Raw genomic sequence first — 27,570 nt, forward strand, 5'->3', positions numbered from 1 at the left:
CTCCCCCGCCGGGTGCCGGCAGGACGCCTCCGATTGGCTCGCGGTGACACGGAGGCGGGGCTAAGGGGGCGGGTGGGCGGGGCCCACTGCGGTCCTAGAGGAGGCTGAGTCCGCTGCGCCGCTCCTCCCGCACAGTCACCTTCCCCCCTCCAGGGCGACCGACACCTCCGCGGAACTCGGACGTCTTCTTCCCCCCCCGGACCCGGCGGAGGAGACGGAGGCATGGCAGCCACGGCAGGCACAGCGGGCAATGCGCCGACCCGGCAGGACACCAGGAAGTTCTTCGAGAATCTGTCCGGAGCCGGGAAGAGCATCGCGGTGCTGACGAGCGGAGGAGATGCCCAAGGTGCGGAGCCTCCTCCATTAACAAGTGGATTTCTGCAGGATGCAAAAATGATAAATATATATAAATATACACATTTATATATACACATATATATTAAATACATTTATTAAAAGAAATACGTAAAAAAAAATAATCAATACAAATAAATGCATGCAAATATATTCAGTAATTAAATTAAATACATGAAAATAAATTCGTTACTTAAATGTATACGAATAAATTCATTCATTGAAATAAATACATAAAAACAAATTCACGACTTAAAAAATAAATGTATGCAAATAAATTCATTCATTACAGATAAATAAATAGAAACGTTGCATTTCGCTAGTGAGCATGCGCAATGCCTGCAATCAAAACGTTCAATACGCAGCAGTTGACGCTCACTTGCTGTTCTGTCTATACTTAGAAATATTAATAATAATAACAATAATAATAATAATTTAGGGCTGCACCGTGCATGCATGTAGGGTACTTCAAAATTCGATTTGTTAAAATTTGTTATTATGATTATTATTATATTTATGCATGGATCAGCTGTTTCCCAGGGACAGGTCTCACCTCCGGGACAGAAATGGGTGGAACGACTCCGTCCTGCGTGATTTAAAAACAACATTTAAATAAAGAAAGTGAGAGAACGTGACCCTCCATTACGTCACAGCTGATCCTCACTTCCTATTTGTATGAGACATGGAAACGTGGAAATAAACACATCCAATGAGTCAACGTTCTCAAGATGTTTTTCACATACATGATGCACTGTACAGCATGTAGTGGAATGTTTTTTTGGCAACCTCCAGATGCTGTGCTGTGCATAGTACAAATAGAAAAATATACACAAAATATAAAAAAATAATAATAAAAAATTGGAATAAGATAGAAAATTGAAATATCGATGAAAATCTTCAAAATGATGCTATTCATACCAGGCATGCATGTGGGATTTGGCATGATACTCAGTGTTCAAATCCTCAGGTCCTGCCTCTGTGATTTGAGGGCTTTTGGGAAAGGGAGCGTGATTATCTAGTTATTTGGTGTTTTTTAAATTTGATTTATAATCCATCTCATTATAAAGTTACACCCCTGGATCAGCTGTTTGTCCTGTAAGATGTGTTTGCCACCTGGTCAGTTTTTACAACGATGTTTCATAATAATGTGATAATGATGTTTTTATTCCAAGGCTTTTATATGACGTACCCAAGTGGCATTTTCAGGGACCTCCGGCACAGAGACACAGACAATAGGGTTGTAGACACCATTTTGTAGTAGAGAGTGGGCCAGTTGGAATTAGCCCAGGAGCAGATGGACACGTGTCATGACGAGGGCTCCTCTCTCTGTGTGGGGGGGTGGGGATGGGGGTTTTACCTGTTGCTCGTTAGACCAACCAATGAGCCACAGGTGTGCAGCCACTCTGATCCTGGGCCCCAGTAACCTAGACCCAGGACAGGTGTGGCTGCTCAAACCACATCCCCACACCACATGAGTTTTCCCAGTTTAGAACAGGACTTGAAGGCAGCATTACTACGGAGACTAGAGTTGCCACTGCTGCTTGGATAACACATCAATTCAGGCTAAGCCACCAGATCGGTGATCCAGGCTGTTAGTTTAGCTTATTTGACCGCTGATTCTGATTCCGACCTGGTAGCGTTACGGGGAGGCGCCATGCCAAGTAGGACCGCTCCACGTCATCGAGTCACTGAATTCACTTTAGTATCCTGTCAGCACCCCGAGCTCCTTTACTCATACACTGGGATTCTGAGCCGCTTTCATATTAAGGAACAGTCCATTTGACAGGCATCAGGCCACTGACCCCGTTTGATCCGATTGAGTCTCTGGGACCCCAGTCCGAGAAGATTTTCAATGTTGGAGATGAGTTTGTGCCTACAGTAAGGTTAGGGAAGTAACAGTGAAACTGTGGCGCTAACATTTTGAAATAACTGAAGTTTATTATTATTTATCACTTTGCTGGGGACCCCCTAGAACCTCTTGTAGCGACCCCTGGGGGTCCCTGGGCCCCACATTGAGAACCCCTGTCCTAGACTGTATCCAGCTCAAGTTGATGCAATCCCAGTGACTTAGTGTAATGGTATAGTTGTTTAGCTGTCTAATCTCATGTCTGGTGCTTGGTATTTAGTTTATGAGATGATGCATAGTAGTCGTGTTATGAAAATACAAACTGTATTGGTGCCTCTTATGTTCTCTAGAGTCTGTGTTGTGTGACGCAAACTACAGTGCTGAGGGTTTCAAATAAAGGTAGTGAGACCTGAACACGCACACACACACACACACACACACACACACACACACACACACACACAGTGGACATTGCATCAAAGCATGGGAGTCGTGTCGTCCCCATATTCTGCAGTCTTCATTCTCATTAGCATCATTAAACGCCGGCAGCCAATCACAGCCTCTCTCCGCTGTGCTCCGACCAATGAGCCGTGCCCCTGGTCTCCTAGCAACACAGGCTGGACCCAACACGCCCTTCAGCACGTAGTGGCATTTAGCAGAGCCGGAAGCTGCTCTGAGGTCAGCCTAGCCCCATAGGGCCGGCTGCAGGGGACGCTTGGTCCAGATATTTAATGTTGCTTATATGTAATAAAAATGTAGCATGAGATGCTACGACGAAGCGGTGCCAGGGCGCACGCGCTCAAAAGCTTGTGCTTTAGACGCTTCTGTCTACTGAATGGAATGCTGCCATCCAGAGCATAGCCAGGTCCATTCCCATATTGCACAGACGCGGGACCCTGAGCGGGTTCCGTTGTTTGTGTTGTGTGGGCCGAGTGTTACGCCGCTCGGGCTGGTGCTGTGGTTCTGTGAGAGCTTCCTGTGGCTCAGAAGGAGAGCAAAAACAACATGTTCCATACGGAACAAACAACCAGCCGGTCAGTTCGGTGGCAGCGTGTTCCGAGGTTTCGGTCCGACACGCAACCTGGAAACGAAACCAAGAGCCGAACGGCGAAAGGTCGTCCACTTAGATGGATCCATGGATGGATGGAAGGATCGGTTTTAAGAGCGTGGGAGTCTCTGCCCCCTGGTAGTGGGGGAGACGGAGTCTTTCTGGCCGTGGGCTGCCGACATGGCCAGGCTTTGTAGTACAAGTGTTTAACAGAAAGGCTCGCTGGACAAAAGAATAATAAGAATCAAAAGTGAGTTTGGGCGCAGGAGGCATGACGCTCCGATCCGGCTCCTGGTCGGCTGACCAGCCCGTGCGCCGATCCATCTCTGCAAGACAGGCAAACATTAAGAAAGCTCCCTGCCCCGCGACGGACCAATCGGCTGCGGCTTAACCACGCCCCTTGGTCCGCCACAAAGAGAAACTTGCAGATTCATCGCTTCATCGACTCCTCTTTAGGACGTCATTGCTACGTCCGAAAGTGCGTCCAAGCATCCGGCAATATTTAGCACGCCACGTTAGTATGTGAGTAGTCTAACAAACCTCTTAGACCCTCTTCGGTACAATGTCCCAGCAACACTCTGGAAATGGGGCGGGGCTTACAACTTCAGCCACGCCCCCTCTAATCTCTGGAAGAGGGGCTTCCCCCCAGAAGTCCTTCTAGAAAAGAAACGCAGGGACCGCAGATTAGTATGCGAGTACCAGGATATTGACCAACTACGTGCGGTAAAATATCGTAGCAAGCAAACACTGCTCTGGCGAGGGAATCCCACAATGCATTGTGGGGACAAGTTGTACGTTTCTATACAGCGCTATACAGCGTGATGATGTGCTACGTCTGAGAAGACATTGATATGTTTGCTTTTATGCTCAAGTTTGGTGGAACATGGTGTGTAGAACAACCCCCTAGTGTACACGTGAGGGTACCATTGACGTTGCCATTACGTCTGAGTACGTACTTTAGGGTTTGTCTGCGTGTATTTTTAGTCAGGCTGTGTTTAGGTCAGACCCGCTAAGTGCCCCCTCCAGCCACAATGTCTGGAACCAGGACACTCTCCCTCTTTCGCTTTATCTCCATCTCTCTGTCCGTCTACCTTTATTTATTTATTTATTTATTTATTTATTTATTTATTTTCTCTTTCCGCCTGTATGAAACCGTCTTTCTTCCCGGCGTGTCCCACGGTGTCTGTCCGTTCACGTCTCGTCTCTTTTTATTCCTCCTGTTTCATCCTCTCCATCTATCACTACACCTTCTTTTAGTCATCTCAGAATTAAAGAGAGAGAGTGACAGAGAAGGTCTCCCCATGAGGCACGGTGCTTGTTTGGTTCCATAAGGAAACGGAGTAATACAAAATAACCTACACCTAAAATTAACACTGACACTGATAACTGGACCTTTGCCCCTCCCGCTCTGTATCACCCCCCGCCTCGCCCCTCTTCCTCCCAGGTATGAATGGAGCGGTCAGGGCCGTGGTCCGGATGGGGATCTACGTAGGAGCCAAGGTCTACTTCATCCACGAGGTGAGAGCAGCTGGGGAGCAACTCGTTTGTGTGGTCGTTGCCGTGCAGAGACCTTGAGTTTGCAGTTTGTTTTTTTTGTTTTTTTTTCATTTGAAGTTTTCACTCCAAAAAGTGCAAACGCCATGCCCGTCGTCCACGTCGGGAGGGGCCGGTGGATCAGCGGTCGGGCCCCGTGCGGCCCCTGGCAGGTGTCATGCTCAGTAAATATAGTTGACGGTGCCTGAAGACTTTACATTCCCAAAAGGGGGAAATGAATGTTGCTGCGTTACAGGCGTCCGAGTGGATGAGCTCCAGCTTCTCTAGTTGTCATCATAAATGGCCCCTAACGCTCTGGACAGGCGCTCGTCAACACAAAGCTTAAGTGTTATTGAATCAATACAATGAAAAACACTTAAAGGTCAGTGTCACAGTGGACACATGGCAGCCCGCTGCTCCTACGTCGGATACTAGGATGTAAAATGCAGAGAAATGCGTTTCGTTGCCTCAGTACTTATACTCTATATATTATATATCTATCTAATAGTATATATCTAATCTAATTTAATCCAATTTAATCAAATTTAATTTAATCACATTTAATCAAATTAATTCAAATTAAATCTAATTTAATCTAATCTGATCACACCAGGCTGGAACTCGATTTGATCGGTTTGGAGCGTGAGGCAGTTTCTTTGATCACCTAGTCTCCACCACGCCCGCTTCTAATTCAATGGCAGTTTTTACGGATTGCGAAGGCTCATGGATTGTCAAAAATTGAAAACACACATGTTACATACGTGGGATAATTGTTGTAAAAAATATTGGATATGAACTCATTATTTTATGATTTTGATTGCTAATGAGTCCCAGGGATGCAGAGTCAATCCAAGCCTAAAAAATTCACTTATTTTCTCCAGACTCCCTGCTGGAGTTTGGAATCGAGTATCGGTATTTTGTACTTTACTTTATACTTAAAATTTTCTGAACGTAAATGTTGCTATTTCCACCCCTCACTATTTGAATCCTTCTCTAGTAGAGTAACATGAATCCTCAAAATAGGATTGTCGTATGACAACGGCGCGACGCAACGTACTTCATTCCTGCCGCTAACGGAGGAAACTACGGTTCGTTGTCACAGAAGACCCCCCCGTGCTCCTCCACGTACTGTCCCTTTAACCCCCATTCACACCCCACGCGCCCCCCGTCTCCTCTCAGGGATACCAGGGGATGGTGGACGGCGGAGACAACATCGAGGAAGCCACATGGGAGAGCGTGTCCAGCATGCTGCAAGTGGTGAGCACGCACGCACACACACACACACAGTCTGCAGGCCTTACGTAGATCTCATCTAGTTAGTATGAGCATCATTTTAGGGCAGGATACATTTGTCCTTTGGAAATTATTTTTTTGTTTTGAATTGTTTGGTAAGCAAGTGACTAAAAAACAGATCTGAATGTCATTATCTATTGTTCTCTAATTTCCCAGGATATTTCCCATTTAATTTGGTGGGCGTCAGTTGTCTATATAGTGATTTGATGGTCTTCAGTATTGAAGTGGTTGAGACAGGATGTGAGTTTTTAAATATAACCCATCTCTAAAATGGTCCGTTCCGCTGCCGTGTTAATTTCCCGTCCTTTAAGCTTCCGCTGCACGTGTCGCTCCTGCATTTATTTTGTATGGGAAGAGTCATTCAACCCTGAGTGAGGCTTTCTTTGAGACGCGGCGCTCTCCCTCCTCAGGGCGGGACGGTGATCGGCAGTGCGCGCTGCAAGGAGTTCCGCACGCACGAGGGTCGCCTGCGGGCGGCGCTCAACCTGGTGCAGCGCGGCATCACCAACCTGTGCGTGATCGGAGGGGACGGGAGCCTGACGGGGGCAAACCTGTTCAGGGAGGAGTGGAGCGGACTGCTGGAGGAGCTGCTGCAGGAAGGTGGGGGCAGAGGGATGGAGGGAGACAGGGATGGATAGATGATGATGGATGGATGGATCGGGGGTAGATGGACGATAATGTCTGCACGGATGGTCGGAAGGATGGATGGATGGATGGATGGATGGAAAAATAAATAGACGGATGGATAGACAGTGTGTACACAGTCTCACCATCCTGTTCCTCTTCTTTTCTCTCCCTCCCTCCCTCTCCAGGTCGGATCGACGCCCAGGCCTCCCACACCCACTCCCAGCTGCACATCGTGGGCATGGTGGGGTCCATCGATAACGACTTCTGCGGCACCGACATGACCATCGGCACAGACTCGGCGCTGCACCGCATCATCGAGGTGGTGGACGCCATCATGACCACCGCCCTGAGGTGGAGGCCCGGGGCTCGATCTGGCGGGACTTTAAATTGCGTTTTGCGGCGGCGTGGGAGGATCTAATCTGCGTCTGTCTCCTTTCAGCCACCAGAGGACGTTCGTGCTGGAGGTGATGGGAAGACACTGTGGGTGAGTTCCGGCGCTAGGGTGGTCAAGTCGCATTTTTAAAGTGGTAATCCATCCCATCATCCGCGTTGGGCGGGTGACTCGACAACTTCCGGAATTCCGTTCGAAACGCCAACTTTTCTTTCCAGTGCTCGGATTGACTTTCGTCTTTGACGTCATCACATTCTCTTCTTCGACAATTTCCTTCTTCTGATCCGTTGATTTGTTTTTGTTTTTCCTCGGTCACTTGAGGGGGTGGAGGACGCTTTTGGTGAATTTTTATACATATCGACGGTTCACTGACCAAATGGCAAATTCACCACGGCTGCTTTTTTCACTTCTTGCCTGTATGGCGGACCCCGCCACACAGGGCCGCTTCTTATTAAATGACAATTAAAAGAACTGGGATGAATATCAAATATGGGATTTATTTTTCACAAAATGATGTTATGGATTACCACTTTAATGTGTGTGTGCGTGTTGGCAGCTACCTGGCCCTGGTCAGCGCTCTAGCGTGTGGAGCAGACTGGGTGTTTATTCCTGAGATGCCACCGGAGGACGGCTGGGAGGACCGCATGTGCCAGAAACTGTCCGAGGTAACACACACACACACTCTCTGAATGTGCGGAGCTGACGTTCCGACCGGATGCTGTTCTCCAATGCCCAGACACTTGTCTTGTAGTTGGTCTTTCATCGTGTAATTCCCGATTCTAATCTCTCATCTAATTCTAAATTGGCTTTATTTTTGAAATTCAATCCCAGATTTAATCATCTTCGCTTTGTTTTTCAATGTGAAACGTGTGAAGTGTGAAGGATTTTAGTACAGAAAAGGGCTAAAAAATATCCCCCAAAATGTCTTTTGGTGATGGTATCGGAGGGATTATGTCATATAAATTTGTCGTAAAAGGATTTCAACCAAATGGAGAAAAACTCTTCTAATCTGTCGAGTCCTTGTCGCAAACGGAAACAGCAACCACCAGATGAAGAACGTCACAGGACCCCCGCTGGGTCAGGAGGGTTGCCAGATCCTCTCTGCTGGTAAAGGGATCCCCCGTTACCAGGTCCAAAACATTTCCTGCCGTGTATTGAAATGATTTTATCCTGTTCTTTTTGTTCATGTCCCTCCAGAACCGCGCGGAGAAGAAGCGGCTGAACATCATTATCGTGGCGGAAGGCGCCATAGATAGCCATAACAAGGCGGTTACGACCGACTATATCAAGGATGTGAGTGTGGAGCGGGAAGTGATGCATGCTGGGACAACCAACTCCCTCCGTTTTGAATGCTCCGTCCCGCGTCCCGTCTCCACCCCTTTTCAGCCATCCTCGAACGCGTTGTATTCACTGATACAGAATATAACGTCTTTACAAAATGATCCACGATGCGCTGCAACAGTCCCACAGGCACTGATGTAACACTAAAGGCACTTTTTTGTCTTTTTATATTGATTTTACAGTCCACAGTAATAAATACATTTTATAATGTAAATGAATGTATTTCTCTCTATTTTTATAAAAATATATAATTATTATTCTATTTTTTTATTATTATGATTTTTTATTATTATTATTATTTGATAGTGAATTATTATTGTATGTATTATTATTATTACATTACATTTAGCAGACACTTTTATCCAAAGCGACTTACAATTATTCAAACACCGTTTGAATACACCGCCATCAGGGGTTAAGTGTCTTGCTCAAGGACACTACAGCATGCTAGCAGGAGGAGCATGGGATCGAACCAGCAACCTTTAGATTACTAGACCACCAGCTCTACCTCCTGAGCTACCACCGCCAATTATCATTATAATTAATAAAAACAATCCACATTTAAAGCGTATGAAAGCAAACAAAGAAGAGTATTGGGGTAAGCGCTGATCCCAAACCTGTCCTGACACAAACTTCCACATAGGAGACGGAACAAACCCAACGTCTCGGTCTTGTTTACATTTAAACACGTTTAAACACTTTTTTTAAAATTTCACCGTCAGCAGATTTGAGCGTTTCCTGCACCGACACGGTTCCATTTCACTGTAACACCACGTCAACGCGTGCAAGTCTTCCTGCATGATTTCCTGCACGCCGCACGGCATTATGGTCTGTACGCGTGTTTACACTCATTTCGCATGTCACGACCCCCTTTCGGCCCCGGCCCCAGTTTGGTCCTCATGGTCCTCGTAGTTTTACGCGGCAGGTTTATTATTATTTTTGTTTTGATGTTTCTTCTCTGACTTTGTGACGTTCTGCCGTCCGTCCTCAACGCACCGTCCGTGCGTCCAGCTGGTGGTCCGCTGCCTCGGCTTTGACACCAGAGTCACCATCTTGGGACACGTCCAGCGAGGAGGGACGCCGTCCGCCTTCGACAGGATCCTGGTCGGTCTCTCACTTTAACCCCCCTCGCCCCCCCCCGTCTCGTCGATTGAACCGTTAAAAATGACCTCGACGTGACCTTTGACCCCCACGCCCAGGCCAGCCGCATGGGGGTGGAGGCCGTCCTGGCCTTGCTGGAGGCGTCGGCCAACACGCCGGCCTGCGTCGTGTCGCTGGTCGGAAACCAAGCGGTTCGCCTGCCGCTCATGGAGTGTGTGCAGATGGTAAGAGTGTGTGTGTGTGTGTGTGTGTGTGTGTGTGGAGCAGCAGGGTGGGATGTGATCCCTCACTCACCTCGGTCAGACGTGGAGCGCTGCTGAAGGGTTTGGGTTTGGAAGCATTTTAAAGGAGTGGTTTAAGGCGGAGCTGTTTCCTCACAGACCCAGGAGGTGCAGAAGGCGATGGACGAGAAGAAGTTTGAGGAGGCGGTGAGGCTGCGCGGCAGGTGGGTTCCCACAACTCTACTGCTCCCAAGTCGCACAGCCTCCCAAAAAACACCACAACTGCATTTGGTTTTACTCCACTCAATACTAGATGATTGGCAATAATAATAAAAAATAAGGATAAAAATGAGAAAAAAAAAAAAAAAGCAATATGCAATAAACCTAAAAATTTACAAAAAAACATTATTTTGCTATAGAATAATCCTACAAAATTCAATAGACAACAAACCTCACCAATTCACACTGTAAAAAATATATTAAGTTGTGTGTGTTTGCGTAAATATATTTTGAAATATGATCTGTATTATTTGTCTACCATGCTGGGAGGATAAAAACAAAATGGCGACAACAATATGATGTATACAGTATTAGTAATTAATGATAGAAGTTTTATTACAGAGAGTGCAGTTATTCTTACATTAATCCACCATTTTCATTCTCCAAAATACCTGGAAACCTCTCAGCTGATCTGAGTCCAGGAGTAAATTGGATTGTGATGGATTTGTTGCCGTGAGTTTAAAAGCTTTTCGGGACTTGGAGTCGTAATGAATTGACTTCTTACACAAGCTCTTTTTATTCTTTATTTTTAAAACGTTTTGTTTTTTCTAGGAGCTTTGAGAACAACCTGACCACGTACAGACTCCTCTCTCACCGCAAAACCGACTCTGAGCTTCCAAATGTAAGTAAAGCGGAAACTCTAAATACTATAAAACAACTATAAACGTTGTTTTGAATACTTAAAAACAGAACCACATTCATACCGTACACTGTGTATATGTCTTTTTATAATCAAGAACAAATGATAAATTGCCCCCAGAAACAAACAAGCGACGGATGCTCCGACCGTGTTTGTAACTCTATCCGCCCTGCTGTGTTTCCGCCCAGCGGCTGTGATCCGTGCGCTGGGAGAAGGTGCTTCCTGGTCAGGTGCATTGTGGGTCTAACAGGTTGTGTTTTCTCAAACTGTGTCCTGACGTCAGAGCGACTCTATACTAGACATCGTCAGAGCAACTCTAGACGAGAGCGATACCAGAGTCACTCTCGGCTAGAGCGAAGCTAGAGCAACTCTCGGCTAGAGCGACTCTAGACTAGAGCGATGCCAGAGCCACTCTACACTAGAGCGAAGCCAGAGCCACTCTATACTAGGCATCGTCAGGGAGTCACTCTAGACTTGAGCGATGATAGAGCAACTCAAGACTAGGGCGATGCCACAGCCACTCTGGTAGAGCGACGCCTGAGCAGCCCTATACTAGAGCAAAGCTAGAGCCACTCTAGATGAGTGACCCCAGAGCGACTCTGGACTAGAGTGACGCCAGAGCCACTCTAGACGAGAGCAACGCCAGAGCAGCTCTGGACTAGGGTGACGCCAGAGCCACTCTAGACGAGAGCGACGCCAGAGCGACCCTATACTAGAGCGACGCCAGAGCCACTCTAGACAAGAGCAACGGCAGAGCAGCTCTGGTCTAGAGCGACGCCAGAGCCACTCTAGACGAGAGCGATGCCAGAGCCACTCTATACTAGACATCTTCAGAGCGACTCTAGACGAGATTGACGCCAGAGCGACTCTGGACTAGAGCGACGCCAGAGCCACTCTAGACGAGAGCGATGCCAGAGCCACTCTATACTAGACATCTTCAGAGCGACTCTAGACGAGATTGACGCCAGAGGGACTCTAGACTAGAGCGACGCCAGAGCGACTCTGGAGTAGAGCGACGCCAGAGTCACTCTCGATCTAGAGTGACGCCAGAGCGACTCTGGACTAGAGCGATGCTAGTGCAGTTTCAGGAGCTTGGGAGAGTCTCCAGCTTGCTGTTCATAAGTTTCCTGATTTTTTTTTATTATGGTTTGTTCTGATTTGCCAAAACTTTATTGAAAGACATTTAAATGTTCATGGACTTAGTGGATGAAATGGACTCTGAAGCCGTTGGTTCTGACAGAGCGTCACAATTATGACAAAATGGAAACATCTGAAGAAGAACATTCTGAGAAAGGATCATTTTGACGCACGATGTGGCGAATTAAGTATTCCCAGATTCCTGCATCTCTGTGGAAAGCTGGACTCTGATTGGTCAGTAGTGGCCATCAGCGGTTCATTATTCCCCAATAACGGCCGCTGATCTGCTCACCTCTCCGCCTGGGTCCACGCCCCTCGTGGTCACGCCGCTAACGCCAGCTCCTGGCGAGACATAGAAACTACTACGTGGAAGACTCCACGGGATGAATGCGGACGTCCATATTAAATCTCCAGTTTCTCCAACTCAACCTCAAGGACAACAAAGTTCCTAATCCCGATTATTTAATCTCACGTCAACGTCAATTTAAATATTATGATCGGACGGCTCTGGAATCTGATTCGATTTTTTTATTTTTATTTTTCATAATAAAAGCTGAAAGGATGAAATCTGGCTGCTCCCACAGGTTCAACGTGTCATTTTTTAATTTGGATCAAATCTTTGACGGTGGTGCCACAAAAGGACGTCGCTGGACCCGCTATTAACCCTTTAAATCGTCTGGGGGTGGAGCCGGACACGCCCTTGAGCTCCGCCTTCGGACCCCGCTCTGCATGGCCCTCGTTAGGTTCCAGCTGTCGGGATGATCGCAGCTCTGGCTTCAGCTCAGAATGAAACGCTTCTCTCTCTGTTAAAAAAAAATATATATATATAAAATCTACAAATATTTATAATCATTTAAGCTGCTCTGAAAACCTGGAAAGGTAATGAACAAAAAGTACGAAAAAACACACTTAAAAGAAAAAAATATTCATCTGCTGTTTTTTACGATTTCTTTTTTGTTTTGAATTCAAGCCCAAATATTGTAAAGGTTGAAATATTTGAGTAAATTTTTAAATCATATTGAACACTATAAAACTTGCAAAAAGTATGTAAAGTGGAGTAAGAAAATGTGTCATTTAAAAGTGGGAAACGCCCAACGCACCCCGCCTTAAGAGAGAGAGAGGTGGCGGCCGTTTTGACTTTACTCATATTTCCATCGTTCCTCCTTGGCTGCCCGTGCTGTCCACTGTGTGGCCAACAACACTGCGCTTACAAAGGTTTGCAAAAAAGACTGTTTTTGCACACCACACTCCTTTTTCTAAAGGGGGCCTATTATGCTTATTTTCAACAAGTTTTAACATAGTTCCCTGAGGTCCCCAAAACATGTTTTTGCTGAAAATACCACTCAGATGATGCGTTCTAGCCATTGTAACATGCCTCTAAACCCTCCTGTTCCAAAACGGGCTGTTTTTTGTGGGAGGAGCCTCCCTCCTGAGGCCCCGAGTTCTGTGAGCCGACGGGGTTTGAGCTTGAGTTCCGGGAACCTGTTTCTGAACAAATTTGAGGAGAGAAATAATCAATCCAGTTGCTGAATGGTCACTAATATTAGATCTACAAGGGCTCGATTAAAAGTTTGTTCCAACTTTCTGTTGCCATGCCCCGAGAAAAACACTGTTTTTATTGTAATAAAATACAATAAAAACCCTGTTTTTATTGATTTTGTTTGGAGAAACACAGTGTACCGCGTGCCGCAGCCTCTGTCTGTGTACCACATATTTTATTATAGAAAGAAACACAGCAGAATTAGTTTTTAAATACTTGGTAAGTCAGCACCCGGTCCTCCAGGTTGGGGGTGGGGCGTGGGCTTAACCACCTAACCCCGTTAAGAAAAAGCATGTTATGGAAACGACGAGTCCCCACCATTCTGGTGAATGGTGGGGACTCGTCGCCCAATGTTCCAGAAGGAACGGGAGGAACTGAACTGAACTTACATTCCCATCGTCTGCAGTTTATTCACGGACAGTTGCTCTTAATTCCTCTTTCTTTTAAAAGATTTGTGCTGGTCCGTGAAGCCAACAGTTCTAGCGGCGCTTGTTACTCTCCAGCCGTGGGCGGAGTTACTCAGGTGGAGGGCGGTTCTAATCCCGCTCGAGCCCTTTGTGACATAGGTAGGGGCTGGAATATGAACGTCTGGTTGAATCACGTTTCCTGAATTCAGCGCTCACAACAAACTGAGCGAGTCGTCATGTTTCACAGTGTGTGTGTTAGTAGAACCGTCGGACACCCAATGTATGTGCACAAGCACTGGAAAAGTGAGTTTTTCCATAATAGGTCCCCTTTTAAGGTTATATAAGTATTTTTGTGTATATAATATTTGGTGCATCGCTTGTTAATGGTTTTCTTGCTCAGACTTAGCGCAGCATGCTGCTGTTCGGCTCAGAGGCCAAGCGTCGCTTCCTGTTAAAGCAGCACTTTGGGGCGGTGCAGGGTTACACTTTTGGAGAACAAATAGTTTCATTTTGGTAACGTCTCACTCTAGATGCAGTGTGTTCCATTTCCTGTCCCTGTTGAAGGACAGACTTTCCTCCCAAAGTTCCCACGCCGGTTCCTGCCTCCCCAGGCCGCTGCTTTACACACAAGACAAACGTAAAGCACAGGTTCTCTGTTATTCATCCCAGGTCCGATGAAAATGTAGGTTCCCGACATCACGCACAACCTCACTGAATGCTGTACTGCGGAGGAACCTAGCGCTCTGCTGCAGCTTCTCACTGGGCTTCAACGGGGCAAACGATTAAAGGTTAAAAATGAACCACAAAAACGTTTGTCTTGGTAAACCTCCCAATAGTCAGGCGCTCCGTGAAAATTGTCACAAAAGCGACAACGTTTTATCAGATTTTCAGGGTGTTGTTGACACTTCACTTCCACAAACAAGCCCTTTGGGCTACATGCTAATGCCAACACGAGAGACTAGAAACAGGACGTTGCGTGGCTCCGGACGTACGGTGACAGTTACCAGAAGTAGTTTAAAATTAACGTGATTTCAGTGTTTTCCCAAACATGAAATGAGGGAGAATTTCTAGTTTTTTTTTTTTTTTTTTTTTTTTTTTTTTTTTTTTTTAAAAAGGAGATTTGACTCTTTTCTTTCAAACGTAAAAGTTTGCGTTCAGCTCCTCGACAGTTGAGCGTCGACTGAGGCGCTGCCACGTTTCACACGACGGAACCGACATTTCAATTAGACGTGCGTTGGATGAGACGGAGAACCTTCAGTGGCTGAACGCCTGCGATTGGCGGAGATGTTTCCACGAAGGGCGAGACCACGCGCACGTTCCGAGCTCCAGCCGATCCCATGATGCATGCCTGCCCGTGATCCCAATGTGACCTTTGATCCCCCCCCCGGCGTCCAGAGCTCCTTCAACGTGGCGGTGCTAAACGTCGGCGCCCCGGCAGCGGGGATGAACGCCGCGGTGCGTTCTGCCGTCAGGGTGGGAATCACCGAGGGACACAAGATGTTCGCGGTGAGCGACGGCTTCGAGGGATTCTACAAGGGACAGGTGAGGATGCTAAGCGCTAAGCAACAGATTGTTTATCTCAACTTTTAACTCTCGCCACTGTAAAACGACTTTAATGTGGCTCAACAACTAATTTAATTCCAGCGCGGGTGCATTTTACTTGTGCCTGTGGCGGACCCCGCCACTTCTTAGTTGAAGGCATTACTTGGTCGAGGCAGTCTGTAAATTAAAATTATCACCCGATCCTTAGAATTTAACATAAAACCAGGATGTTGAAATGATGTAAAAGTACTTTGTGAAATGGGAGCGCTTTTAAAAGCCTCTTACACGTAACAGCAACAGCAGAGTTAAAAACATGCGGGGACAGGATCGTATACTTGAAAAATCTCTTGACGAAACTACCCAAAACACAGAAGAGGGTCGTCTCTTCTGTGTTTTGGGTAGTTTCGTCAAGAGATTTTTGCTCGGCCACTGAAGTACAAACCACGTTCTTTAAAAGGTGATGAAAATCCAGCACGATTCACCTCGTTTTCCTCTGTCTTCCGTCCCGGCAGATTAAGGAGATCAAGTGGGGCGACGTCGGAGGGTGGACGGGCCAGGGCGGGTCCCTGCTGGGGACCAAGAGGTATGGGGCCGACCCTACAGCACCGACAGCACCGACAGACCCTACAGACATAGCAGCTCCAACAGCATCACCGCATGATATGACGTGCGCCTCAGGTTAACTGGGGACTCTAAATACCCCACGGGTGCAAATGGTGTGTGTTCATTTCCGGAAATCTGGACGTTTTGAGCCGGAATGTTCAAAAAGTAAAGATTTGTTGATATTTGGACCAGGTTTCCATGACGGGTGTTGAGCGAGTTTTGATGTCTGTGGAGAAAATTGCTCCACCTCTTTTGACTTTGACGCTAGCGCGAGCGAATCGGCTTCATTTGCCACCAGTTGCCATGGTGACGCCCCCGCGTGAGGCTCTGTTACGACCACGCCCTCCATTTCCTGTGGGGGCAGAATTTCAATCAGAAAGTAGGAGGTGAAGTAGGCTTTTTAAAAACCAGCGATCAGTTTTCATTTTTTATTTTTATTAATTCACAATCTTGGGCTTATGGAGAAGGAGATTTGAAGAAAAATATGAAAACCTTTTTTTTCGTAAACAAACAGTGGCGACCTGCATTACACACATTGGGGTCCAGCTGTGATTCTGAGTTAAAAAAATAATCCAAAAAAGAAAATCATTTGAAAAGGGAATTGCCACGTCATCCCCCCCGCACAGGAATTCCCTGTGGAAGCGTTTCCTTTCCTTCCACTTCCCAGTTATTAACGATATTAACCCTTGTTGATTGGTCCTCCCTGCGTCAGGACGCTCCCAGCGCAGCACGTGGAGAAGATCGCTGAGCAGATGAGAATACACAACATCAACGCTCTGCTCGTCATCGGAGGGTTCGAGGTACGTGACCGAATCGGATGATGATTATTATTATTAATAATAATGATAATAATAATAATAATAATAATAATAATGATAAATAGGTACATTTCCATATACTAGGGATTTGTTCCGGTGAGGTTTGGTACGTTACAGAACATTAGCGTTAAATAAAAAGTATACAAACAAAAAAAAACTGTAAGAATAAAAAGAATAAAGTGGAATATATCCATTTTTTTATTAAATTGTCAAATATATACAAATAGCCGCAGAAATTAGATACAAAACAGTCAGATATATAAAGATATACCAAATGCAATACTATGTTAATGTTGTATCTTACTCCGATAGATGTTTATTAAATATAGTTTATCGCAATAGTAATAGTTTTATTGATATCTACTGTGTACGGCTACTTGAGTAACTTTGAAATACTGTTCCGATTCATTCTGCTGTGCTGTTGTCGAAAATACTGTTTTATTGTTATTGGACAAACTGCATCCACCTCATCCACCTCATCCACCATCACATGGAGGTTGCACTCGACCAAACATTAGAACCACCAGTTTAATGTCTGGTTGAAATGACCACGTGGGTCATGGCACCAGGAACTTTGTTTGTCGTGGCGTCGTTGCGGTTCAGCCAAGCAGCGAGTTCCTCATCTTCTTTAATGGATCAGAAACCGGTTTTAAAAGACGCCGTCTCACTGTCCGCGGCGGTGGGCGTGGCTTCCTCGCGCTGGCTCCTCCCACCATCGCTATGCGCCGCCCACCTACAGGGCCACGCCCAGGTCCGCTCGCACGTCCAATTTTAAGACACGCCCGCGTTCTGACCGCCTCGTTTGTTTGGACGCTTCCTGTCGCCTGGCTGGTGAAAAGGGGAATCGACAAATCAAGGCACAGTTGCCGGTTTCCAAATTCCAGTTCCCGTGCGAACGTCGCTCTCGCCGGCTGTGTAACGGACAAAAGCGTTTCCCAAACCTGCTTTTCTCAACAGTGCCATGACGACGAAAATGTAAATGTAGTTTCCTAAAAAAAATTGTGCCAAATCACAAAACGTATTGAGGATGTATCCTCCACCTCCAGCACCATGTGAACGGTCCTACGTGGTCATGGTTCCTGGTATTTCTGCCCATCAAGGAAGCGTCCTTACAAACGAGACACATCCTCCTTCTCTGGACCCATCAGAACACCGTCCGTAAAGCATCCTCCTCCGGGCTCCATCTACTCACAAACCCAGTCCTTCATTTCGCCTCCACCTCCTTCCACCGCCTGTCTCTGTTCTCTCTCTCAAGGCGCCCAGTCGCACCGGGAACACACCGTTCCTTTGCGTTCCCGCTGCCGACGCCCTACAGCTGCTTACTGTGCTACCCCGGTGTGACCGGGGCCTCGTGCCGTAGTGTTCATCTCACATAGGAGCTCCTCCCGTCCCATGACCATGCCTGTCCTCTCATTGGCCCCTGCAGCAGGGGACCCGGTTCCTCTGGGCTTCCCCATAGACGGCCATTTTAAAACGAGTTGGAAGACACAGAAGTGTTGCTACATCTTTGGTTGGTTGAATCCAACCCTACCAACCAAGACCAAACTGTGGCTTGATGAACGGCAGTCTATGGAGAAGCGATCGGTTTTACCGCTAGAATGGGACGTCCGCCACCCGGGTCCATTCCATCTTGGCTCCTCCCACCAATCGCCTTCCCCCACATGCCCCTCCCACCATCGACCACGCCCCATTTTTCCCGTTACGTGAACGAGCGTCTGCCTTGTCCCGCTCTGTGCCTCACGTGCTGCAGGCCTACCTGGGGCTGCTGGAACTGTCCGCCGTGCGGGACAAATATCCCGACTTCTGTATTCCGATGGTCATGGTTCCAGCCACAGTGTCCAACAATATCCCTGGTTCGGACCTGAGCATCGGCGCCGACACGGCTCTCAATGCCATCACCGATGTAAGTGCGGCTGGTGTGGTCCATCTGTGTGTGTGTGTGTCTCGAGGCAGCCAGTCAGATTTGAGGAGGCTCCGCCGACCCTGCGGCCCATGGCCGGACTCCAATCGGAAGCACACGTGAAGGACGGGGGGGGGTGGTGGTAGAGAAGGTCTAGCGATAATTCCATATTATGGTCCCTTAAAGTGATATTGCCAAATTTGCCGTCTAAGTGAATGACGATGGGTCAATGTGAAGCCCCTTGACACCGTACCGTGGTTAAGGGCGATACAAACAAACTTGGCTCGAATGGACGATTACACCCAAAATTTGCGACAATATGAGGTGTGATGTCACATCACCAACAGTCGCTCAATGTGACGAACCTCAAGTCGACGCTTAACCATGGGACTTGGAACACACAAACTGACATCCCACAATATGTTGTACAACTCTGAGTATCCTGATGCCCAGGAGCAGTATTTGACAGTATTTGGGGTGTAAGCCTGGAGGGTTAGACAAACAGATAAACCTCTGAGTAGGTACACGGTGCTGGAGCTGCTGAGGGAATTGCACCAGCAGCACAAACACTGAAGACCTCACGTGATCCTTGGAGTCCACGTCCACATATCGGTAGCCGTGTTGGTGCATGTGCAGCTCAATTAGATCCGACATCCACGGGGACACCGGCAGGGTATCGAACCGGAACTGGCTTTAGGAGGAAGGGCCCGTATTTGGGTCCCCGTGGCTGGTCGGGCCGCTCGGCGTCCTCCCAGGTAAGTGTCTCCAGGTGACTCATGATCTGACGTCGAGCTGCATGTTTGGAGCATGTTTCCCAAACCAGCCCCACCCCGCCCCCACCCCGCCCCCAGCCCGCACTGCCCTACCCCACCCCCGTGTTAGCACAGTAAACAGCAGGTGGCCGAGGCCTCACTCTCGTTCAACTCAACATGACATTTAGCTTTTCACACACTCTTTGCCTCTTATTTGTGTCGGAGCCCGAGCATAACCGGGGCCCCGTTGGGGCGTTCTCATCAGACCACCAGAAATGGGCCACATGGTGGGCGTTGTTTATTTTAATACTTTAATGAATCATTTCACATTTTCTGTGAATATGTGTATGTTTTATGGTGGTTCCATAAGAATGAACCAGATTCAGACCATTGACAACAGAGCAACTCGACCCTAAAACACTCAATTTGTGAAAACACAAAATATTGAAACACGATAGTTATCACCCAATTATGAAATGACTGAAATTCGGTAACCATTGTCAGTCTCGGCCACCACCTGCTAGAAGTTGGTGCCGGGCCTCAACCTCCATCATTTTATCTGCATCACGGAACATTTGGGTGTTGACGTTAACCGTCTGCATCTCCCCCACGTCATGGCTGCGTTGCCAGAGTCGTGTCCTCCATCCTGTTTTAACCCTTCCTCTTCTTCCTCCTCCTCCTCCTCCTGCTGGCAAACCGCTCTGTCTCTCGGGGGGAAAATCGTAAAGCTCCAGCGTCCCCTCAAAGCTGCGGTCTGTCACGTCGAAAACCTTTGGCCGTCGGCCACGTGACTCCGCCCCTCTCATTTTGCTAAATGAACCACATTAAATGACCAAACCAAACCGAGCGACTAAACTCAATGTACAGAACAATTCTATTTGGTGCTCACTGTATATTAAAATTCTAATTGTATAGATATTTAGCAAAGCACTTTGAATCATAGTTATGTTTCGAAAATTTTACTAAAATATTTCCATATTTCTTTGATATGCAGGATGAATTTATCACAGGAAATGATGTGGTTCATTGGTTCTTAATTGGTAATAATTAAAAAAAATATTTTCATGAAAAAAAATTCAAGAGCACATAAAAGTTTGCAAATTGCGTGGTTAGTTTTGAGAAAACGATCACCAAAAAAAAACAAAAAAAAAAAACACTGCGTTGCGTTAAAACACACTTCAAACTGTCAAATTGATCTTTGATTCTGTGTTTCCGCTTTAAATATTATTTTCAAAACTCGGAATCGAAGCAGCATTTGCAGCCAGCGTCTTTAACCGTAATAAACATCCAGAGACACAAGCTCAGAGAGCCGCCGCAGACACGCGCCACACCCACAAGCACACACCACTCGGGCTGTAAACGCAGCCTGGCCCCTGGTGGTCTAACCCTGTGTCGGCCCCGCCCCGCCGGCCCCGCCCGCAGGCCTTTGAGTGTCTGCTGCAGCTGTACGAGTTCCGCGCCGACTACCAGGAGTTCTGCATCCCCATGTGCATGCTGCCCGCCACCATCAGCAACAACGTGCCCGGCACTGACTTGAGCATCGGGGCCGACACCGCCATCAACACCATCGTGGAGGTAAGGGAGGGAGGGGGGGGGGGGCAAACATGGCCGCCCCGGGTGACCGCGACAAAGGTTGGGACTCTAAATGCCCGGGAGGTGCAACAAACATCCACTTGGATGTGCAGGTCGACGTTGATCCAGGCCTCGTTTTCAGACCCTCTGTCTGTTGACTGGAGCAGGGGTTCCCAAACTGGGGACCGCGGCCCCCTAGGGTTCCTCGAAGGAATTGCAAGAATTGTTTTATAAAAATAAAATTTCCATTTTTTATTTTTTAAATAACATTTCTTTGATTGATATTATTATTTATATAATTTAAAAGATTTTTCATCACAGAACATGTTTACTCTAAACTACACTGATGATGGTGAATTGTATTGTTGACATTTGACCTTTTTGTCAGTGGGGTTGAATTTTAATGTTAAACAGTTTTAAATACAAAGCAGTTCATCCTGAGCAGTAAAGTGTGTGTCGGGGGCGGGGCTGTGGGGGGTCCTCAGCCAGAGCTTAGCCGCTCCATAAATAACTTTGGGAACCCCTTAACTAGAGCGTAAGTAATGTGTCTCATATGTGTGTGTGTGTGTGTGTACTTTCTGTATATTGTGTGTACATTCCTGTACTGACGCTGCCTCGACCATGTGTGTATTTGTATACTGCTGTATACGTCCACATGTTCCCTTGCGTCACAAGTGTGTGTGTGTGTGTGTGTGCCAGACGTGCGACCGGATCAAGCAGTCGGCGAGCGGCACCAAGCGCCGCGTGTTCATCATCGAGACGATGGGCGGTTACTGTGGTTACCTGGCCAGCGTGGGGGGGCTGGCGGCGGGGGCCGACGCCGTCTACATCCACGAGGACCCGTTCGACATCAGGGAGCTGCAGGTGGGGAGAGGCGACGCGACACGCGGGCCCCAAAACGCCTCAACTAGCGTCGGGATGAACTCAGTGTTTACGCGCCCCGGTAGGGAAGGAGTTGTAGGAACAGGAAGTTGTCATCACACGGAGAGAGACGGATTCTGTTCATCCAGGGAGGGAAGCGGCATCAAAATTATACAATGCAATAAAAATATCCAAAATAAAACTGTAAAATATACAATAATAATAATATTGTATACAATAAAACAAGATACGGCAATATACACTAACCCTAATGATAAACTGCAGATTTAACCGATATAGGATATAACTGAAATTAAATTAACAACAAAAAATCAAAAAGTGCAATAAAGTAACTTATGTAAATAAACAGTGAACGTAAACGTAATGCCTGGAACCCAAAAAGATTCCACATATAAAAACAAAATAAAGACTATATCATGAAAAATAACTCTAGACCATAAAACACAATCTGCCAATAAAGGCCAATATTAAATATTATATAGATATAATTAGGTATAATTAATACTAATCATAGCAGTAATATTATGGTATTATTGGATGTTCAGATGTTTATTTTTGGTGGAGGAACAATTCATTATAATTATACATGTTGGGCTTAACCGGTCACTTTTAAAATGTTCTACCTGTTTAGTGCTGATTTAAGTCTCATATCCCGCTGTGCGTGACATGCTCCATGAAATCTGGGCGTGAGAACAAAATACTGAATGTTTGATTAATCTTTAATCTCTTATTACGTCAGGGAGACAGACCAGTGCAGGAAAATTGATTTTAATAATAATAATAATAATAACAATAAATACAGCTGCAGGCAGCAATACACAGGGTCCAGTTTATTCTTTTTAGGTACGTATTGGTTTTTTTTTACATGTTACAAGATAAACATCCTGGACTGACATCTGCACATTTCTCTTCTGCCGTTGGGTTAAAATATCACTGAAGAACGGTGTTTTAAGAATTACGTGACCGTAACTTCAGCGGTGAATTTATTTTTCCCTTGAATTACATTTTCAATAAGGTACATTTGCATGAAATACTAAAAACGCTGTGGTGTTTCTGCGAGTACTGAGCACTGCACGACTGGACGACACCTCGCTTGATCTTGAACGCATCACTCAGTCGTACGTTCGAGTGAATTCAACTCAACGTGGTGCCACGTTTTTGTGGATTACCCTTTTGTCTTATTTTTCATGAATCCAGCAAAGTAATGAGGACCAAAGAGATAAAATATCAATGTAACAGCTGGTAGAAGCAAATATGTATTTTTAACTTAACGTTTCTAACAGCCATGTTACTTTAGTTTACAATAAGCATTTATCTTTGTTAATGACTGATGACACCATCTTTCCCCTTTGATTGTACATTTTAATCAGGATATGCACACAAAAAAAGTAGATTTAACCGCGGTGATCTGAGTCATTTTTCATCTGAGTATTTGTATTTAAATGAATGTAAAAGATCAGACGGCCTCCTACACCAGCCTTAGGTCAGTCCACGCTACAGGAGATAAAGCTGAGGTAACGGCGCGGGCGCCCCCTCGTGGCCAAAACAAGCCACCGCAGCGGCGCGACGCGCTGGAGTCCCAGCGGCACCAGCCGCTGCAGTGATGTGGGTTCCAGGACGGAGCAGCATCTAACACCAGCTGCTGCTTCTCTGCTTCAGGCCAACGTGGAGCATCTGACCGCCAAGATGAAGACCAGCATCCAGAGGGGCTTGGTGCTCAGGTAGGAACCTCCCGCCGGTGACCACGGACACTCAAAATACCGGTTGTGCTTTAGTCGGCGACGGCTGCGCTGAGTCTGTGCACTTCATGGTTCGGCTTGTTTTGTGTGTTTTTAGAGAGGACGCATGAGGTAAATCATCAAAATGACGTGTTGTTTTCAGTCCTTTTAGGAGCTTTTCTCTAAAAAGGTTATTTATTTTCAACGGCTCTACAGCCGTCGAAGTAGCAGAATAAAACAAGGTGCATAACTGGCACCTATAGCCAGCCGGCGTTTAGGGAGTTGGGGCTATTTCCGTCTCCTGCGCCAGAGAAAATAGGACAGCGGCTGCTCCCCGCTCGGGTGTTTTTATTTGAGGTGACCCGGGGCGTCGCTGTTTGCCAAAGGGCACTTTGGCAGCATCGGTCACACGGGTGCAGGCGAATCAGTGGCGGCGGAGCCGGCGACCAAAAGGTACAACGTACATTCAGTTTCGGGGACTTTCACCGCGCTACATCACATCAACAGCCGTGTGACTTGAGTTAAGACGATCAGGATCTATATTCATAGTTGTAAATGACAGCAGCATAAAGCTTCAGTACTATATCAAGTATTGTACCAGGGTACAGGTACTTTTACTTCAGTGAAAAGTCAGAGTACGTCTTCCAGATGTTCAGTGTGTGTGCGCCTGTGTAGGAATGAGAACTGCAACGAAAACTTCACGACAGACTTCATCTACCAGCTGTACTCCGAGGAGGGACGAGGCGTGTTTGACTGCAGGAAGAACGTGCTGGGTCACATGCAGCAGGTGGCAGACACACACACACACACACACACACACACACACACACACACACACACACACACACACACACACACACACACACACACACACACACACACACACACACACACACACACACACACACACACACACACGCTGTTTTAGTTCATCTACCTCAACTAAACTGATGGAGCCTGATTGACATTGTTATTGTAAAGGTTTATTTAAGGTTTATTTAATTTCCGGACATGACCTTTTCTTGATTTTCTGTTATTTTTAGGTTGAGTGCATGTTCCGTTTCCTTCCTTTCTATTACTTTGCTCGTTGTGGGACGTTAGTTTCCGCCTCTAAAATCCCCCTTCAGTTTGGATGGGAATGTGACCGTAGAATCCGCTGGAATAATGGCGGTCGTGTAATCGCGGCGTCCTCTCCGTTGTTCTGTGCGAAGGGCGGGTCTCCCTCTCCGTTCGACAGGAACTTTGGCACCAAGATCGCGGCCAACGCCATGCAGTGGATCACCAGGAAGCTGAAGGACTCCTACAAAGAAGGTAGGCGCGGCGCCCGGGCGCCATTTTGGACGAGAACAACAGCGTAGCGTATAGCGTGGGAAGCCGTGGCGAGAGTTGTGATGTGGGCGTGTCCGCAGGCCGAGTGTTTGCCAACTCGGATGAGACGGCCTGCCTGCTGGGGATGCGACGCAGAGCCATGGTGTTCCAGCCCGTGTCCCAGCTCCGAGACGAGACCGACTTTGTGTAAGACCACGATCTAACGCTGTTCAGCGGAAGTTAAGGGACCTGTTGTCCTGTTGTCTTTTTTTATTTTATTTTTTTTTTTACACAAGTTAATATAGATCTCTAAGGTCCCCAAAACATGTTTTCAACATTTTTTTTTTGCTGAAAATACCCCAAGATTATGCATCATCAGATCATGCATTCTAGCCACTGTAACCTGCCTCAAGAGCATCGTCTTCCCAAAGAGGCTGTTTCAGTGTCGCTTTAAATGTGAATGAGTGGCCAAGCCACTGGTTCTGTCAGCCAATTGGGTTTGAGCTTTCATCTTGGTTCCCTTTTATTTACTGTGTCAACTCACTCATTTTGCCTCATCAGTAAAACTAAAATCAGTTTCTGAACAAATCTGAGGTGAAAAATAATGAACCCGGTTGCTGAACCTGCCCCTCATTAGATCTACAAGGTGGTCGATGAAAACACTGTTTTATTGGCTTTGTTTGGAGAAACGTGCAGCACAGACAGGCGACCGTAAAGAAATCCGGAAAAATCAGAGAAATTTCCCTCTTGAGTTTCCCTCTTGGGACACACCGCTCCACCCGCCTGACCATCCAACTCCATCTCCACCTGTCTGACCCTCTGCAATTTCCCGGGACCTTTCCTAACCTACTCCACCCTTCTGTCCCTCCAACAACCCCGTACAGCCCCGCAGCCTTCAACACCGCTCCAACTTCCTCTACTCCACCCGTCTGACTCTCCAACTCCCTCTCCTTACCGCAAACATATCGTGACCCTACTGCTACCTCCTCCTTAACTACCTGTCTACTCCCTCCCTCACTATTTCCATCACCGCCATGACCTCCCCACCATTCTACCTCTACACCCAAATACCCCATTCGTCCATCAGTAGTACTACTTACTCATGTCTCAAAAATGGTTCAGTTTAACGGTTTTATATTCTGAGTGTATTAACTAAAGTTGATTCGCTGGTCATATTAAACAACAGAGTTGGCCCCCGTTAGTGAGGACCTATCGTGTCCAAGCCCCCAGGGGTGTAGTTGACGTGGTTACTTGCCTGTACGTCCAGTCACAGGATTCCCAAGGAGCAGTGGTGGCTGAAGCTCCGCCCGCTGATGAAGATCCTCGCCAAGTACAAGACCAGCTACGACGTGTCCGACTCGGGCCAGCTGGAGCACGTGACCCGCATCCGACCCAAGGAGCCGGCCACGGCGGCGGCCATCTGACGCCCCGACCACGCCCCGACCACGCCCCGCCACGAAATTAAGATTTTACCCCCCCCCCCCCCCCCCATGCCCACTTTTGCAAATGCCGTTGATCAAAGTGCACTGAATTCAGACGAACCGGGTGGTTTTAAAAAGGTAAAACGGGAAACATTTTGTCGACCAAGGCGTTGGGTTGAGGAAAGGTTTCGATGGCTTTGCGACGATATGACAAGAAGAAAAGTAGTTATTACATCCTCTCCTGGATCCTTGACATCACAAAATATATAGATTCTGAGATTTTTTTAATAATATTCAGAATTAAACGTATGTTCAGTGTCATTGAACACAACTCAAGGCGAGTGACTGATCTAGCGTGATTACATTGAAAGATTTTAATATTTTCTGTTCCCTAATTTGTTAACACTAACCAATCACAGGAGAGAAATTTAAATTGGGCCTAAAATGGGCTTTTCATTTTTAACTCCACTAGCTAACGTAGCATCTATGCCGACATTTAGAAACATGCAGACATGTTGTGTTAGTCTGGTCCTGTATTTTTCTTAAGCACGTTGAACTCAGTCTATGTTTCTTTTCCAGGAAGCTGATCAAACATAATGTGCTGTGAGGTTTTAATTTGGGTAAATTTAGACCTTGTCTGGTTAAAAAAAACACCAAAAAAAAAAACAAAACCTGTCATCAGAGTCCTTCAAATTGATCCAATATTTTGAGGAAAAACACCAACGACTGACTCCCAATGATGAAAGACAAAAACAATAGAGTCTTTGCTTTAAGTCCCTTTACAACTAAAACATTATTATATCAAGTTTGCAAAAGAGTTTTCACCAGAATTATACTCAAGTATTTTTGAAAAGTGAGTACTCGCCGTGTACTACCCATCACCTGTTGTACGTGTGTGTGTGTTTGTGTACGTGCGCTCGCTCACTTTGTGTTCCCCCTGACGTGGGCTTTACGTGGAGTTTTAAAGTGGTAATCCATCAGTGGGTGTGTAGCTCTGCTGCTGTGTGTTGACGTCTTGGTTGTGTTCGTTCTGTGGCGGCGTAATAAAACATTTGGTGTCTGAGATCAAAGTGTTTCTGTGATCATTCATCAAACCTGGCGTGGCAGTGTTGATAGTATTAATATCGAATACTGATTATTTGATCATGTTTTTGGGTTTGACTATTAGTTAGAATTAGAGAGGTTTAAACCAGGCCATGAGGCCTACGTTTAGGGGGAGAGATTTATCAAACCTATTTAAAATAAAAAATGATTAACAACTGGACGAACTCAAACTAATAATATTTAAACTACATT

At 46.6% G+C, this 27,570-nt stretch overlaps 1 protein-coding gene across 1 annotated transcript; it reads left to right on the forward strand.

Moving 5' to 3' along the window:
- Positions 1-222: 222 nt before the first annotated feature.
- Positions 223-26,277, forward strand: LOC307238136 (ATP-dependent 6-phosphofructokinase, platelet type-like; the record flags this gene model as incomplete). The annotated part of the gene is made up of 22 exons (XM_080011009.1): positions 223-346; positions 4,693-4,766; positions 5,961-6,038; positions 6,485-6,674; positions 6,887-7,052; positions 7,141-7,185; positions 7,649-7,757; positions 8,290-8,385; positions 9,445-9,537; positions 9,633-9,758; positions 9,915-9,979; positions 10,587-10,656; positions 15,154-15,300; positions 15,813-15,883; positions 16,616-16,703; positions 18,472-18,624; positions 21,645-21,809; positions 23,487-23,548; positions 24,221-24,332; positions 24,757-24,856; positions 24,955-25,060; positions 26,121-26,277. 22 exons carry the CDS (start codon positions 223-225, stop codon positions 26,275-26,277), a joined length of 2,397 nt encoding a protein of 798 aa, XP_079867135.1.
- Positions 26,278-27,570: the final 1,293 nt, after the last annotated feature.

The sequence above is a fragment of the Zeus faber genome (assembly GCF_960531495.2).
Source record: "Zeus faber genome assembly, chromosome: 12".
Classification (NCBI taxonomy): domain Eukaryota; kingdom Metazoa; phylum Chordata; class Actinopteri; order Zeiformes; family Zeidae; genus Zeus; species Zeus faber.